This window comes from Alosa pseudoharengus, unplaced genomic scaffold, assembly GCF_046254945.1.
Source record: "Alosa pseudoharengus isolate Yale_2024_CS ecotype anadromous, Long Island Sound unplaced genomic scaffold, YU_APseudo_1.1 YU_APseudo_1.1_scf_13, whole genome shotgun sequence".
Taxonomy (NCBI): Eukaryota; Metazoa; Chordata; class Actinopteri; order Clupeiformes; family Clupeidae; genus Alosa; species Alosa pseudoharengus.
The window spans coordinates 20,113,047-20,131,164 of record NW_027468598.1 but is presented as its reverse complement, the minus strand read 5'-3'; the positions used below and the strand labels follow the sequence as shown (position 1 = coordinate 20,131,164).

General features: G+C 44.9%; 1 protein-coding gene across 1 annotated transcript in view; it reads left to right on the top strand.

Annotated features, from left to right (window-relative positions):
* Nucleotides 1-777: 777 nt before the first annotated feature.
* nxn (nucleoredoxin) overlaps nucleotides 778-18,118 on the top strand; it is a 54,067-nt gene continuing 36,726 nt past the window's right edge. Inside the window, exon 1 of the mRNA XM_076282424.1 lies at nucleotides 778-1,323. Within this exon, the coding sequence (XP_076138539.1) occupies nucleotides 1,015-1,323 (309 nt within the window). The 5' untranslated portion in view covers nucleotides 778-1,014. The remainder of the gene's footprint in view (nucleotides 1,324-18,118) is intronic.

The window sequence follows — 18,118 nt, the reverse complement described above, 5'->3', positions numbered from 1 at the left end:
TATAATTTTACACACAATAACGTTAATATCACATATGACAATTTTAGTCACTAACGCAAGTGAATAAATGAAATCCAATGCAAAATCTAAAAGACCATACATATTTTTGAGAATGGGAGAGTCAGTAGGCCTACAACAGGACTAAGTGATTTTCGGCCTAAAACGTCAACCACCCAAATGTAAGTCAGACTCAAACTTCACCAGTCCAGAATGCAGTCTTCATAATGAGCAGTAGATGGCATTATCGGATCATTATCGTGGCTGAAGCGCTCTCTTAATCAAGCGAGCAGGGCTACCTGGTGACATGTTTACATTGAAATCTATTTTTGCAGGACGCAAACTTATCTGCAGGACAACCCATCTAGCTGTAGCTTATGCTGAAATTACATATTTTATTTAATTTATAAATAACTGGTGACTTCTGTTTCCAAAGTTTCCACATGGGCCTGATGAAATTGTTAAAGGAAGTGTTAGTTTAGTTGGCCTACTATTTAAAATGTTTTTTTTTTCTTTCAGTGCTGGTTTTATAACAAAAAGACAGTGGGCCTTAATAGGTCGGTTCACTTCCCACCACCCACTTGATTGGGATCAGATAGGCAGACTATATTTTAGGCTACAAGCTAGCCTACTGATTAGGTCTAGGCTCTATGATAGGCCTATTTCTATCACGATTTTCTAATTTAATAATCCAACGTTCAAGGTACGAGATGCAATGTCACAATTTTATAACTAGATGTCATTGAAGTGTTGGGTGTTGCTTGGAAGCAGGCAGCGGAGGCACATTTACTGAGAACCAGGCTATAACTGGAGAGAGCATTCCTCAACACCAGTGGAGGCGGCGGTTTCTCCCGTGCACATAGCCCACTCCACGCTTTTGGTGCACTCCAAAGGGGCGAAGGAGGAGGACGACGGCGGCGTGTTGTTCCTTAATGAGCCTCTGATTTCTTCATTTTCATCGTAATCTGGATTAAAGAACGGCTTGTATTTTGGGCGTGTTTCAAGGCGAGAGCTGCGATGTCGGAGTTTTTGGTGAATCTACTCGGAGAGCGGCTCGTCAACAGTGAGAAAGCCGAGGTAGATGTGCAAGCACTGGGCAGCAAGCTGTCCCTGGTCGGGCTGTACTTCGGTTGCAGTTTAAATGGCCCTTGCAAGCAATTCAACGCCAGCCTGTGTGAGTTTTACAGTAAGTTCAAGAAAACATCGGAACACAAAGACAAATTGGAAATCGTCTTCATCTCGTCTGATCAGGACCAGAAACACTGGCAGGACTTCTTACAAGAGATGCAGTGGCTGGCGTTACCTTTTAAAGATAGACACAAAAAGGTAAGACACATCCCAAGCTATTTGGACTTCAGACACTTCAACATATTTTTTTTTAATCTGAACTGCTGAACATAGGTCATTCACCACCTGACGCTGTAAAATTATGAACCCAAGGCAGCATGAATATTTTAGACCATATAGGCTATATTATATTGTTAATAAATTAATGAGGTTAACCCTATGACATAGGCTTATTGCATAGTTTACCCTATACAGGTGTAGCCTTGCATTTGAGTTGGAAAAGCAATAGGGCTAAACTAGGCTACAATCAGTAAACTGTCCTATGAAACACTACAGCTGACCCATTTTGTGCTATAGTTTTTACAGGCTTACAGCACTGGGCTATACTGTTCAAAAGATCCACTAATGGCGTGACTGGAAATAGCAAAGCAGGATAGACTGTGCTTTTTATCATAAACTAAATCCAGATTAAACAGCTTTTACAAGGGCTTTATATCTAGGTTTCCATAGTTCTATCACTGCAGGATAGGCCTGTCTGTTTAGTTTTTATTCTAAAAATGTCTATAGCTTACATTTTTTTTGTAATTTGCCCTTATATGCATAACATGATTTCTATAAGTAGCATTATATCTTGGTGTAGGGCTTAACATCTAGGTGTTAAAAGTGGCAAGTGTACAACATTTGTGATCAGCAATATACTCCCACCTTATTTTTTATTGTTTACTCATGAAGCAATACTATACTTTTACAAAATGTAGCTTCCTTAAAATTTTGTTTTCCAGTAGGAATAGCAAACAATCTGAGTAGAATATAGATATCGGCCATTCTAAACAAATGTAGCAGTCAATTTTAAGAAAAAAAATTGTCTCAGATTTATTGTCCGCAAATGATTTAATGAAAACGTTCAGATGTCATCTCATATAGAAGCCATAGGCCTGTGTGTGTGAATCGTAATGCAATATCAGACCATTAATAGGCCATTACTATTGATACAGCCTGTAACTGAAAACAGATGGGAACACAAACCATTTTCTTTTCAATCATTCTTTCTGTATTGTAAGGTTTTATTTTGACACCCTGGTAAATGTTATTGCTAGAAAAAGGAGAATTATAAAACAAATTTGATTGGAGCATTTAAATAACATAGTCCACTGAATCAATGGATGAGATATTTAGGGTAACAGTAGAGGGATGCAGAATTATGAAAGGTCAAAATGCATGAAAGAGGAAAGAAGGGGAAGCAATGCAATTCAATAGCTAATAATCCTGATGTAGCCCACTCTTATATAATACATTTTAGGAATGTAATTAAACCAGATTGCTGTCCTTGATGAGGGAATAATGGACTTTAATAAGGGTGGGGCCAATTCCACGCTATAATAAAATACCTCATTTAACTACGGGCTGCAGTCACCTGGCTTCTCATGATTACACAAAATAGGAAGTGTTTTTATTCCTAATGTGTGCATATAGACAACAGAGTAGGCCATTAATAGAACAGCCATCTAATTTAAATTGTTGACATCATATCAATACGTATGCAGTATGTACCACATCAACATGTATTCATTAAAGTAATGAGTTGAGAATGCTTGGATGTTTGAAATTTGGTTGAATGTCTGTATGGCAGTTGGCTGTGGTCATGTTTCATTTGAGACAGGGGAGACCCTGGACACAAACAGAGCAGGCAGCTGGCATCAGGCTTGTATTTGCCGTCTTTGTGGGTAACCATTTTGTTCCACTGCACCAACTCTGCCGTCTTCAGCAAGCACCAACAGTCTGCCCACAATACAAATAGCATTATTAAGAGTATTTCACATTGACACTGAACCTGTTTTTTTGTAATGTAGTTAATATGTCTCAGCTCAACATTATACATGTTGTGAGACATAAAAAAAAAAGGTTGCAGACATGCATGAAACTGTGTTTTGCTGGCTGAGAGAGAAGGAGAGAGAGAGAGAGAGAGAGAGAGAGAGAATGGACAAGCAGCACATGCACATAGCTTGATTAAACGTCTGTGCCTTGTCCAAGTGAGGGGTTTATGTAGTGTTGGATGGGAGATGATTACACTGGTGTAATTCTCAGGTCGTGGTACCAGTCTCTTCCTCTGATTCTATGGTCCAGTGCTGTGCTCTGGGTCTTTACTGGAGGCCAGAGTGGCACATTCTGTCCTCTGAATGACTGGGAAGTTCATTAAGACAGCTCAAGGCCTTACAAGAAAAATGTAGGAGGGGGAAAAAAAATCCAATACTGCTGCAAGAACAGCTCAACGAGCCCATTGTGTGCAGCCTGTCAAACAATGCACCTGGCAGAGGGATTTTTCACATACAGCCATTTTAATGATGTCAAAATGGAACAGATTTTGTTTGGCTGAATTTTAATGATATCCAAATGGAGACTGTTAAATATGTTGAAGGATATTTAAAGATTTTGTTGTATTTCCTCTGTATATGTGCTTTATTTGATTGTATTTGTTTCTTTTTTATTATCTAAAGCCTGTCTTTTAAGTATTTTTATGGGACTATAGCAACTAGCTGATTTAAAAAATATTGGCTTCTATTTTTTAAAATTCATATTTAAATGAATAGTGTATGCAATTAAAAAAACATTTTTGCCAGGTTCACTTCAGCATTAAAATATGAAGTTATAAACATTTCCATTTTTGTCTAAATTCCACTACATCAAAAATCCATAGTTGAAAATGGGCTTGAAATATAGCATTCTTCTTCTGACAAAATGCCATGTCTTTCTGTCACCATGTTGTCTAAGGCCTTTTCTAAGCACCTCAACAGGTTTGTCTCAGACTGGATACACCATGCTGTGAGGCAGCCTTTGAAGAGCAGGAGTGTGTGGCTGGTGCATGGCTTTGTTTCTCTGCAGGCAGGGTCCGGGTGATTGTTGTGGGCGCTGGAGAGAGTGTGGGTGGGTGTGCATTGAGGAGCCTTAATTGCTGCATGATGTTAGCCTACTGGAAGCTAAACCAGCGTGATTGGGGCTGCAGGTATTAAGTGCCCCACTTTGTGTGTGTGTGTGTGTGTGTGTGTGTGTGTGGGTGTGCCTAGAGATGAGGAAAACTGGTTGTCTGTAGGCAAGGTGTGTGTCATCCCTGCATAAATGAAGCGTCTTTAGTCATTTCACTTATATCTTATATATGCAAGGCACCATCACTCATCCTTTTTTGCATTTCTGTCAACTGTGGAGCCTCAGTAACTACTTTATAGTTCATCTATATGCTAGTCTGCCAAAAGCAAAAAGGAAAATATGCTCTGCAATAAAGATCCTCTTCTACTGTGTGGTTCAGTCATGATACGCTGTATATTTCTATTGAAGCCATAAAGTTGATGGCAATAAATAGTCCCAAATCATAGAATGTTTTTTAGTTGCTGCTCTCTTTCCTCTTTCCCTATGCCATGAGCTATCATTTCCATTCTATACTTTTCAAGTTTCAATTAAACAAGCAGTTTGTTAAGTGTTTGGTTTCATGCAAGCATGTCGAGCTTTCACCCATGAGTGACTTCAGTTGCGGTCTTCACTTATGTCACATCAACATCACTGACCTCCCAAAACCCATAAAATGTTTGGTTCACAAGCCATTTCATCGCACACACCAGTATTTTTCCAGTGCTGCTTTGGCTTGGCGGAAAGGTCACCAAAGTTTGTGGGATGACGGAACTGCTGTAGCATTCTCATTCTGTGGCGTTTAGCATGTAGGATTTCCTCCCCTCGGCTGTGCCTGTGAAAGAGACTACTGGAGCGGTGGGTTCCAACCGATGGGTGCTGCATGGCATCAGGTCCTCCGGTGAGCAAGACTCCAGTGACTTGGCTGGTGTTGCCTTACAAGGAGACACTAGAAAGAGCGGTGTGTGTGTGTGTGTCTATGTTGAGGGGTGGGGGTTGTGTGAGTGGGTTGTATAGGGGTGCTCTTAGTCCTCATAAATCAATTAAGGTCCTGGCCAAGACCCTGCAAAAGCCCCCTCTGGTTAGGGTGAAAAGTAAACTGCAGAGGCTCTGTGCTGAGGCAGCGATAGCACTGGTGTGAGAGAAAGGCACCTTGTTTGGCCTCTCTCTCTCTCTCTCCCTCCCTCTCTCCCTCTCCCTCTTTCTGCGCTCAGCTCTGGCAGGACGGCGAGGGCCTGGGCTTGGTTACAGCTGCTGGAGTCTTCTGCATGGGTCTAAAAGGCGGCTGTCATCAAGGTGTCACTGATCTGATGAAAACCGCGACCGAGGCCAGCTCATCACATATCTCTGGGCCTTGGCCTCGGGGCAGCTTCGATTTCAGGCCGAGGTGGCTGGAGACGAGAGCTGTGTTATCTTACTGTGCCGTAGAGGGGTGGGTCTCTTATCGGCGAACGGCGAGTTTGGCTCGAGTTCAGCACTCAAACGGAGAGGGAGAGAAGACCGAGTGAAAGAAGGAGAGAGGGAGAGACAGACCAATAGGGAGGGAAACAACTTTCTTTTGTCATTTTGTCAACATGCAGTTTGTACTGATAACAAGGTTAAGTGGAAAGCAAGGGAAAGCCTGTTATTAGACACATGGAGGTGGACACCTGCAAACTGCATGGTGACAAAAGGCTGGCGTGGCCCACCAGAACAGGGGCCTCACAGGAATTTCCCCCAGATGCTTGGCTCAGCAACTTCCAGCATGGGAATGCCTGGAACAGAGAGTTGACCGGGTGGAGTGCTGGGTGACTGTTGCCTGGAGACTTCCATGTGATTAAACGACTATGCCTGGGGTATTTTTTGTGGGGGGTATTCTGCTACATGTTGGGTCTGGGTGTTGGTCTTCATAGGATGTTTGTCAAGAGATTATGTCAGGAATGCGGACTGACACCTGCTCCAGAGCACCTTTTCCTTCACTGGCAGTGGGGAAAGAGCAGGAGCCTGCTCAGCAGCAGGGCTTTGTGGACACTCATCTTTGGCGAAGGTTGGGGCTTCGGCTCACACCAGGCTAGATTTACAGCGGCCTTTTCAGACCCCATTGTGGCGCTCTCAACGGAGAGTGCTGTAATGACATCAAGGCACAATGGAAGTGTGGGCACCGAGATTCCTCGAGATGGATACTCTCTTTTGGTGGGGTGGGCTGGGATGGGCTGGGCTGGGATGGGTGGGAGGTTGAGTTACCTTTTGAGGACAGATGAAAACACAGAGGCACCGCAGGCACAGGCAGCACTCCGAATCCAAGCCCCCTTTTTCCCCGGGAACATAAGCTGCCCCCCCCCCCTCCCCCCACCCCCCTCTGCATTTTATCTTTCGAGTCAAGGAAACAATGGTCTAGTGGGTTGTGACCCTAGACAAATTGCTGCCTCAGGAAGACATTACACAAAGTGAATAAAGGAAAGCCATTTTTGAACACAATACCGTGGTACTGTCATTGTGGTTGCAAGTGGACTTTCTCACTATGATTTTTCTTTGAATGATAAGTCAAGTGAAATAGTCTTCTTATCATGCAGAACCTCCTCAGTCTACAGTAGCGCTCAAGGTAGAATGTCCAATAGCTCACAAAAATACTCCGTAAAAGCCAACCCTATATGTTATTGGAGACCTGTCCTGTTATGACAACGAATGGACAAATAAACCATTTATATAAGACACTGTCGAGTGCTATTTTGAAACTCCAGCTCAGAATGGGTGGAGCAGGATTGAGACAGGGGAAATGGTGATGTGTAGCCTGACTCCGAGAAAAACAGATGCAAGGAAACCCAAATGAGATTCCAGCCCGGTCCGTAGAGCACCGTATGCGCTGCCCGTCCCTTGTGTTCGCCATGGCCGAGTGCAGGCGGAGATGGGGCTGTTTATGTGTTTCCTTGCAGCACCTCCATCTTGGAAACGGTGAGGAAGCAGTGTTGAGGGAGATGGGAGGGAGGAGTGTGTGTGTGGGGGGGGGGTGGTGGTGGAGGGTGGGGGTCGCTGTTGTTCTTGCTCCCCCCTCCCTCTGCAGTCTCTAATTGCTCCCCACTGCTGTTCAGCTGCCATTTCCCGCATAATAACTCTGTAATAACCCTGGACCCAAGGGGCTCTGCGCCACAGACTGCCCAGCTTTTTTTTTTTAAAGTCTTTTCACATTTTCCTCTGCTGTTGTTTTATTTGCTTTCTTTTCTTTTTTTTCTGTTTTTTGCTCATAAATGAATGGCACTCGTTTGGTTCCTGGTTTGCTCCATCAATGGGCATTAATTGCATTTTAGTCTCTGAGCCGGAAAAGAAAGAGGAAAGATGGGTGGTGGTGGTGGTGGGGGGGGGGGTCTGTGGAGTGGCGGTGAGATGGTTGCGGAGATAAGTAGCAGGAGGGATGGAAGAATGCAGAGTTGGACGGGAGGAAGGAGAGCACGCTGGGCCAAGTGGAAAGTTCCTGAGCCCCTGCTCAAACCCTAAGTCTCTTATCTCGCCTGGTATCTTTCACACTGTATTGTGTGTGCTTACACTGGGCCCGCTGGAGATATGTCATTCGAGTGTCTCTGGAGATTGAAAAGAGCTCTCACCTTTTATGAAAGGTCATCCACCGTGGCGAAACTGTACTCCCTCTGATCCTCTTCTCCCTCCTCCCCATATTGCATCTCTGTATGGGAGAAACAGATGTGGTGGGATCTGAAAGAGCCCTGTGTTGCTGTGTATGGCAAGCTCTCTAAAAAACTGGGAAGTAATCTGTCCTTTGACTGCTTTTTGTTCAAGGAAGAAGTCTGCCAGGCTAATGCACTAGCGCAATCATTGCTAGCACTGGCTGCTGCGGATGCTAAGACATGGCACACACTTAGTTAGCTGCTTAGATGAAGTTTCAGGTTAGACCAAACCAAACAGAGTAAAGCACGCTGGATGGAGATGAAAGATGGGAAGTCAGTGATGTCAATGGAACTTTTGGTCATAATGCTGGAGGAGACAGTTAGACTGCCACTCCGTCCGTGACTTTTAAAACTCAGTGACGGCGAGGGAAGAGAGCTGCTCCCTAAGCCAAGAGAGAGCGGGAGGCGGTTCAAAAACCACAAACTTCTTGAGGGGACGATTGATAATCTTGGATGGCGACCTCCATTTTCTGGCTGAATTATTAAATAAACACCCCTACTGAAATATGTTGGTCAGGTTTTTAATTAAGTCCGTTTCCCGCAAGTACGTTTTCTACATACTTCATATTGTCTGCCAATTTTCTTTTTCAATTTCTTGTGGAAAGTGGGAAGAACCCTCAGCTACCAAATCAATAGAGCAGCCTTGCAGACATAATGAGCTCCAGACAGTGATGAAGTCCCCTGTGGCCCATCATACACTCATTCCTCACTGCTTCACTCCCTGATGATAAAAAAAAAATGGTGCCCATTTCACAAACAGAGACTCGTCCGTTTGGGTACAGGCCAAGTAGCCTAATTGCTTCATCTCCAAAAGCTTACAGTCAATTATCACCTCCAGAATCACCAGAGCAGTTTCCGGTGCCGGACATGGTACTTGACAAGTGTCTTTTGACCTCTCTGACCTTTTGAGTTGGGTTCAGATGCTCTGTCTCCTTAAAGACAGATGTGTGGTTTGCCTGACTGTCTGCTTTCTCAACCAATCGACCAGTGTGTGTGAGAACCTGTGTTATTGATGGTTGAGATAACAGTGAAATCTGCCTCCATTAGAAAGCACTTTTTAATGTTGCAACAACATTTTTTTGTTGCCAGTTGCCAACATTTATTTCATGCCAGTTAATTAAGATGATGTGTTTTTTTTTTTCTTTTGTAATCATGTTGGCTCATCGGTTATACTTAAATTGCTATTCATCAGTGAATGGTATACACTTCAATTGATTGAGAAGAATTGGCATTCTGTCTTGTGTGTATTGATTTATGGAAAAACAGTCCATAAAATCCCTTGAAATGGGAATTAATCTTCAAGCCAAGTGAAGCCAATTTAGATGAGAGGAGTTGAACAGAATTCTTCTTTAAGATAGTTTGTATGCTAACATCTGTGAAAATCAAAAATCTAAGTCTCTGCTGCATGCTATTCCATATCAGATGGAATCTCCAATCATCAGCCATGCTGTTTTCTTCATTTCGGTCCTGTGAAAGCACCGACACACAGTTGGCCACGTGCTTTTCACAGATTACTCTTGGCGGATTGATAGTGACAGTGACTCGCTACTTTGTTGTCTCTATGTTCTGTGTCTCTCTGTGTTCTGTCAGTGTTGTCAGTCCTGTCTGTGTGCTGTATATTTTGATTGTAAAGATGATGGAGAACATTCAAAAAATATATAATGACCGCAACATTGCTTTAGATTGCCATATTTAATGTACAAAGGCAACGTTTCGACCCTGCTGGGTTTTCTTCAAGCAAAAGTCATTTTGTGTTGCGGACATTACAGTATTTTCCGGACTATAACTCACACTTTTTTTCATAGTTTGGCTGGTCCTGCGACTCAGGTGCAACATATTATTTATATATATGTTTTTTTCCTCTTCATGACACATTTTTTGACTGGTGTGACTTATACGATATATATTTTTTAAAATACGGTATATATTTTTTTCAAAGATGATGGAGCACTAAGAAACAGCCAGCTTGACTGTGGCCATATAACGTTGTTGATTACCTCTATCTGACGGCTCTTGTTGTGTTGGGTTGTGTATCCATGCTAATTCTATTTGCTTGCTCTTGAATGTGATATAAATTCTGTTGTGTTGTCATGCTTTGTGGCTGCGGTCTACACCCATGGCCCGATACCTTCAGGCGATCCCTGTAAATCCTGTGAGTATTTGCTTGATGCTAACATGTGTCATTTGAGAGCTGCTTTTCTTGTATTCTGGGATGCTTAGCAGATAGAGTTGCAAAGATAGAGTAGTTTATCATTAGTAGTTGGCGTTTAATTCAGAATTGAGTTTGACAGAACATTCAGTGGGCTTACTTTGCCTTGCTATGCTTGCTAGCTTGCAGGAGATTGCCATTGTGGCACCAAAATGGCCAGTATTGCATCATTATTCTCTCATTCATGACTGTTGTTTTCCTCCAGCCTTGGCAATAATGCTGGGCCTGGTTGTGTAGGGCTAATTACAGACACATGGCATGGTGGCGGGTCTCACAGCTGTGAGACCTTCATGTGTTCAGTGTGTTAAGAGAATGAGTATCCTGTGATTACATTGTGGAAAGGGGACAAGGAATGTGTGCTGTGCTCTGCACAATGCTGTATACAGTGTGTGAGGGAGGAATTCTACAAAAATTCATTAAAAGTGCATTCAGCCAATTTGGGCTAAACGAGCTAACGCTAGCATGCTCCATTTTCTTACAGTGTTATGGAGGACCAGCCTTAACTGATCCAAAAGATCTGAGGCTGTCTACTGCAGATATGAGATGCACTATATGAAATGAGTCTTCCACTGGGAGACTTGAGGCTGTAGAGGCACCAGGTGATGTCAGTTCCTGCGTCATCAGGAGTATGGCCTCTTTTCCACCTGACTGAACATTGGGCCCCAGGACGATGTGAAGGCTCTATTTTCTGTGCCAGTGAGTTTGTGTGTTATGGCATCGTCTCAAGTCACGGTCTCAGATTCTGCTGCCATTGAGTGGGAGAAGTCTGTGAAGTGACCACCAACTTCTCGACCAAATAAACAAATAACCAAAATACACAAGCCTAAGTGTTGGTCATCATAGCTTGTGGATTTGTTGATAAATGTACCTGTAACCATAAGCAAATATTTTCCCTCAACGGGAAGGACATGAATGGTATTCAAGTGTGGTGTGTGTGGAAAATCTGATTTTTATAGTCGCTTCTGAAATTCCACTGTTTCATTTTTTTTATTTACTGTGACTATTACGGCTTTTTTTTTCCCCTTGTGTGGAACTGCATGGCTCATCATTCCTGGCTTAGGGATATCTTACTTGAATGCTACAATTGCTTTAACAGAGTGAATTCTAGCTCTGGGCTGCTGATCACCCTTAGATGTTGGCGTTGGTGCTTGACTGAGGCCTCCCGCCACGTCCGGAGCTGTGGGGTGCCTGTGACTCTACGTCGAAGGCTAATCGCTGTTTTGTTTAGCCATTTTTTTTTTACTCAGGCTCTGTCTTTTTGGAACCGAGGGGGAGCTGATCCCACGCCCATGTCCAAATGAAAGGGGTTTATCTGCTTAAGCTGGTCGCCGGAGCAAAAGGGGTCCCATCTTTTTACGGGGGCAAAAGAGTAGAGAAGGGGAGAGAGAGAAAGGAAGAATGCAGCCTCTTGGGTAGAAGTGTCCAGTCAATTAGAGACGCTGCATTCCCACGGAGAGATTACTGGCACGGAAAACTTCAGCTCTCTCTCTCTCTCTCTCTGTCTCTTTGTCTGTCCCACCTCCTCCTCGCCACATTGCTGGGCTAAACATTAAGCCTCATGACGGTGCCCTGTGTTGTCCAAGTGGAGCGGACGACACGATAACCTGAAAGAGGAAGGAAGTCCAGTTTGTCATGGTTGAGTATTTCGCTGCCAGCGCAATGGTCTGCCTCAAAGACCACAGGCAACACTCTGGCTTGACCTTGCGTCGCCCACATGAATGGAGCTTATTCTTAATCCTGATACCGCGCACTGAATTTCTCAGCGCGATGGAAGTTGATCTAATAAGTTCGGCCGCCCCACGCTAGTGCCGTCGCCAAGGGGGATTTCCGCCGCAATGCGAAGAAACGCATCAAACGTCCAGAGAGGGACTTGTATTTTTCCGCTGCTTTTTTTGTGTCGTTTCGTATTTGCTTTAAAGGCCGTTGAAGTAAATTGGTTGAAGCTCCACTAAATGCCTCTAGCTGTAGATGAGTGTTCCGGCCCCGTGGAAGTGTTAAGTCCAGAGCGGAGAGTTTTTACTGGTGGGGAGGAGTTCTGTCCGCAGAGCAGTCATTAGCCCCCCAGCCGTCCCCGGTGCGGTGCAAGTATGTCAGTCGCCACCTGTTCATTTGTCTGCAGCAGAGGAGGCCGTGGAGCCCCTGCACACCTGTGCCATGATAAAGGGGTGGAGGGTCTGACTTGACGGGCCCCTAACCCCCTACAGCCCAAGCAAAGGCTACTGCATGTCCAGAAGAATAGGCTCAGTGATATGGAGGGCTTAGAGTGTGTGGTTGGTTGCTTCATAGGAACTGGATAAAGGTTGACTTGATTGAGGTGTGTGTGTGTGTGTGTGTGTGTGTGTGTGTGTGTGTGTGTGTGTATCGGAGGGGTAGATTGGAATGTCAGTGTGACTTGCCAAGTGCCCCCACCACCACCACCACCAAACCCTCCTTTTTCAGGTAATTAAGGGTTATGGTAGGAGCAGGAAGCATGTCGTACAAAACAAGCAAAGGCTGCAAGTGAAGCCGAAAAAGAGAGAGTAGGAGGAGAGGCAGGGAACGCGAGTGTAAAGGGGGGGGGGGGTACATGAAAGACTAATGGCGTTACTTGATGTTTATGGGAAAGAGCTCAGCGCAAGATCAGGGGATAATGTGTTCTGAGCCAGGAAGTAAATCTGACTATCAATAGCAACATTTGTTTGCTCGGCGGAGCTTCTCTTGTTTCTATATTATCTCCGACTTGTCTCGCTTTGGAGCTGAGAGGGTAACAAACTCCAGCAGGGCTGAGATCATCTCCCTGTGTAGCTGAGCCCCAGGTGTCCTTTCCTGTGGAATCAGGATGTCGGATTGGGTGCTTTTTTTAGATCAGTTTTCAAGAAATATGTTTGCTTGATCTGACATAGACATTTATTTCATTGCAGTGTGCAATGGGTAGATAATGGATGGATGGATAAATAAATAAATTAATTAATTAATGCTTGTGTTCATTGCTTTGTTGAAGAGCATAATAATTCATGGTTGGACTGTACTGGAGAACTCCTGTGGTTATAATTGGTGTAATACAGATCAGAGTTAAGAGCAGCATTGCTCTCTCAACCACGTGGAAGCCATACGCCCCAGCAGAGCAGGGCTGCATTGATCACCGGGCCCATCCTTACCCTCTCCAATTACTCGCATTACTGTCACCGTGCGAGTAATCACTGTTCTCTCTGTACCGATCTCCAGTCCGAGGACCACTGGCAAAAGACATCTGTAGCATTAAGTTCCTCTCTTAAGTTTTTACGGTATTACATTAGCTGATGTTTTACATTTTACAGCTATGACTGGGTCCCTGATTGTGTTGCTGACTCTGGTGCTCAGTCCAATATGCTGGATATCATTTATTGAAGGATTTCTTTTAGATATTATTGCTTCCAGAAGACCCTTGTTTTGGCCTTTCTTCACTCTTCTATTTAAGGTGTTTTGCTCATGTGTTAAGAGGCGTGTTTTGTCTGAGACCCATTATTTTGGGCTATTATCGAAGTAGTTCATGTGCGGTATGCGTCCCGCCCAACTGTGCAGAGCTGAATACGCTAGCCAGACGTCCTCTTCCAGACATGGGCGCACAAGCCATATTCTTGCACCATGAAATAGAATTCTTGTCCATTCTTGCTTGCATCCCTAAATCGCAGTGGTGTGCCAAGCTCAGGTACAAGAAGCAGTGTACTGTGGCCAAGCATTGGCGTTGAGGTAGAGAGTTCTAGATGGCAGCATGTTGCAGGGATTCTCAGCCAGCCCCCCTTCTGTTGCCGACAGGCCTCCCCCTCCTCTCTCTCCCCCCCCCTCTCCCTCTCCATCTCCCTCTCTCCCTCTCTCTTGCCACCATTTTATTCTCTCTTTCCTCTCTTTTTCTATGCTGCAGTGAGCACAGCCAAGCTAAATATCTGGCCTGGCCTCAAAGCATGGAATACTTTAAAGGGAATAAGCAAAGCAGTTTATGTAAGTTCAGGGATTGAGATAACAGATCAGCTGTCTTTTGTTGTCTGTCAGTTGGCCGCTATTAAGGATGATAACACTAACCACACACTTCTCTGCAAAAGCATGCCATAACTTACTGTGTTTTATTGTCAGACTGACGCGCTGGGCCGTACTAAAAACATTCGTCCCTCCTCTCAGATCACTAAGTCACTGAGCTACTCATTGTCTTCTTAACATGATTTTTGTTCTACAAAACATTTGGTTGAAATAAATGCATTGCATATGAAATAAATCAAAGCTCTTGTACTTGCTTGAATTAAAAGTAGGTAGGTATTTTTGGTGTCTAGATGCCAAGTGACATTTACACCCAGCAGGTGTGACTCATCTGTTTTCCATGGCCCTGAGGTTGAGCGCAAATGATTTGAGCCCCGGCTGTGTTTTGATTTCCTGACTGCAGCGTTTTTTGGGTGTTCCCAATCCCTCTCTTCCCCTTCCTATTCAGCTTCCTTTTTGAGCAGTGATCCTCGCGAGTGGCTCTGGCCTTGAGAGAACCAACTGGCCCTTCTGGAACATTCTCTTAATTGGTCTGCCATTCCCCCTTGTAGCTCCAGTTTTTCTGTGGCGGCGCCCATGGGAAATTAAAATCAGAAAGAGAAGCAATATCGTGCCATCCCTCTGTTCTCCTTGAAGCCGCCAATAATACCGAAGAGGGAAAAGAGAAGAAAAAAAAATCCACAAGGATCCATCCAAACTTTGATCTCCCAAATTGCAGCCATTACATCTCATAATATAGCATGTTAATTCCTCAAATTAACATTCTTTGATTGCCATCACTATCATTAGCCAAGTGAACACGTCTCCATCGTCTTATGTCTTCCGGCAACCATCGCGGCAGACGCAAACATGTCCGAGCTGAGTTATTTAAGGGCTACTCAGACGAACCAGCAACAGCGGCGGAAAAGCCCAGCAGCTTACTCTGAACCTGGAGGGTACCACACTGAAATGAATAGATTGGCTTTGGGTTTGGGGTTTACTCTTGTGGTGGAGATGGGGTTGCAGGCGAGGGTCATTATGGTTAGCGTTGGCATTGCATTAACGCAAGGAGGGAGAACAGGAACTGTATAGGTTACGCAGTGCAAAATGCCCGGGACCATACCCCTCACATATGACAGTTTCCTGAGTGGTATTATTGTAGAGATGGTTTACACTTACAGCGCACAGTTCAGATGCGTTGCCTTGAAATTTGCACAAGATGTTTTCCTTGTTTTTCCTCTCCACCACAGCTGAATTATTTCCAAACGGACAATATCTATGTGCACAACTGAACATCATATAAAATGTGTAAATTCAAAAAAAAAAAAAAGGATTTGATTTAAGGGTTTCCTGTAACTAGAAGCAGTGCTTTGTTATGGCTTCTCATGTATTTGCTGATTGAAAGGAAATGTTTGCATGTGGTCAACTGCAAAGAGGTGGTTTTTTTTTTCTTAAATGAGTTTTTCGAGCAGCAACCAAACAGCCCAGACTCTTGTTCCTCTGCTGTAGCGCTCCCACCCCTCACAGAGCTGCTTTCACATGTGGTATTGGACAGGCAGGGGGTGTGTGTAAGCCTGTATGCATGCATGTAAGTCCTTGCTCACACACATTACTGTGGAATCTGGAATGACGAAGTGTGTGAACTCACGCCAGGACTGTTGCCCATATCCAGACAAACAGAGAAAACTCATGTTTTCTGGATTAAGATATTTTTGTATAGATTACATTTACAAGTGTGGTGAAGGCCTGTAATTTATCTGGTCTTGGAGGGATTCTGGGAGGATTCTTATGTAATGTGAAATCCTTCCATGCCAGTTTTTGTTGACGTGGATCACTGTGGATGCTAGGTGAAAAAATCAGTCAGCTCCATCTAGTGCTCACCCATTCCATCAGACCAAGCCAACACTGATTGTGTGATACACACTGTGATGACATTCTCTGGCCTTTCACTGATTTTAGTGTTTTTAGCTCCCTATGACTTGGGTACAGCCTTGACTGTGCAGTGGTTTTCTTAGGGTTCGTGCCATTTGAAACATAAATATAATCGTAGTTTAGTGGCCTGTTGGGGGTGACAGTGTGAGAGTGAGAACAGACGCACAAGAGCGGAAAGGGCTGCGCTTAAAGATTTATGGAGGCCGAGTGGGTCACATAGAGGAAAGCAAAATGGAAGACCAGTCCATTCTCTTTCTCTCTCTCTTTCCCTTTCTCTTTCTCTCTCTCTCTCTCTTTCGCTCTTTCTCTCTCTCTCTGTCTGTCTGTCTTTTTCACTCCTGTCCTATCCTCACCTCCTCTCCTCTTCCTCCTCATGACCACAGGAAGAGCCAACTGTTGATCTTCTCCTCACTTAAGCCTGTATCTTTTTTCCATGAAAGGTGGGAACTTTAGCAAAACATGTCAGAGCTATCAGAGCGACAGACAGAGAGAGAGAGAGAGAGAGAGAGAGAGAGAGAGTAGCTCCACTACTTATACAACACGCAATGAATTACACTTGCATGTAAAAATGGTGTTATAAGGACAACAGCGTGTTTGTTTGACATGGCCCTCGCTCAAGGCCTCTGCTGGGTAATTACATTCACAGGCTTGGGGAGCAGGATCACTCCTCGCGCTACTCCTCTCTGCGCTTTTCCCCAATGTGGAACAGTACATCATCCCTCTACCTCCAGCTCATCGGGGCTCTGCTGTTGAGAGACTAACCACTGCACCACTGAGGCAAAAGCAGGTCCAAAACCGAACCACATTGTTGTTAGCATTGAGTGCTAACTGGGGTATGTGGATCGAGCTGTGCCGGGTTGGGCAACCCAACTATTGGGCCCTCGGTTGAGCGTGACCGACTGCCCGGTCAGTCTCCAGGCCTGTGGGGCCGCCAGGTTGGAACAGGATGCAGGCCGAGTGGTGTGCCGTCACTCCACTGTATGGAGTCTTGTAGAGTTTCCTGTTATTCTGCAGAACCCCCTGTCCCTCAGTGTGTGTGTGTGTGTGTGTGTGTGTGTGTGTGTGTGTGTGTGTAGTAGAGAGAGTATGTTGGCCACTCTTCCTGTACACTTTCTCAGGCTGTAACAATAGCCCCCTGCTTTCAGACTGCCCCCACCACCAAATGTTCCCCTCTCTCTCTCTCTCTCTCTCTTTCTTTTTCTCTCTCTCTCTCTCTCTCTCTCTCTCTCTCTCTCTCTCTCTCTCTCTCTCTCTCTCCATTCAGCATTCTGTATGCTGTACTAAGCCTTCACCAAAGGCCATGCCCCCTGCTGTCCCAGAGTCTGCACTCAATATGACTAAATGTGGGAGTACAGAGAGGCCTATATTTCATCCACCCACCCCATACAAACTTCTCCATTAACGCTGAATTTGAAGACCGATATACTGCCGTACAGGGAATTAAAGCCACATTCTGCACTTTTGAGTGAGACTGGAGCACTTGTGGCTATGGGCTCGGTTGGCTTTTTGGAAGCAAATATATGGCAGTAGCTACCATGCGACACTCATTCCATAAATACTGAAATCTGATATCAATTAGTTCGCCGAGGAGCACTTCGAGCAGCCCCCTTCCAGAATCGGCATGTTGTCTGTGTTAGGATTAGAGGTATAGCGAGAGGCTTGTGAGGGTGAGAGTGTGTACATTTGTCCAGCGCCGTGAAGGAGATGGCTTGTTTTTCGCTGTCAGATGGTGTGGGCTCGGCCGGTTAAGGAGCTGCAGACGACTCAAGTTAAACGCCCTCCACACCCCACAACCACCCCACGCCGCTGCACAGGGGGTGGGCACCCTGCCAAGCCCTCGCAAGCCCGTGCCTTCACCACGGCAACGGCCAACGAACGTATGCACATGCTGAGCCGAGCGCCACGTTTTCAGAATCCTTTGCTCGTCCCTGGGGCTTTTCAGGTTCCTCCTGTAATATGTGTATATATATGTGTGTGTGTGTGTGTGTGTGTGTGTGTGTGTGTGTGTGTGTGTGAGTGAATGTGTGTGGCACAGTTGCCATGGCTCGGTCAGCCTGCTTTGATTTCAGGCGGAAGGGAGATGGATCGGGTGGACGAGCAGACGGGAGAGCTGGATAGGGAGACCGATAGAATTCCCCCTGGGACGCAGGCAGCACAGCGCAGAGACTCA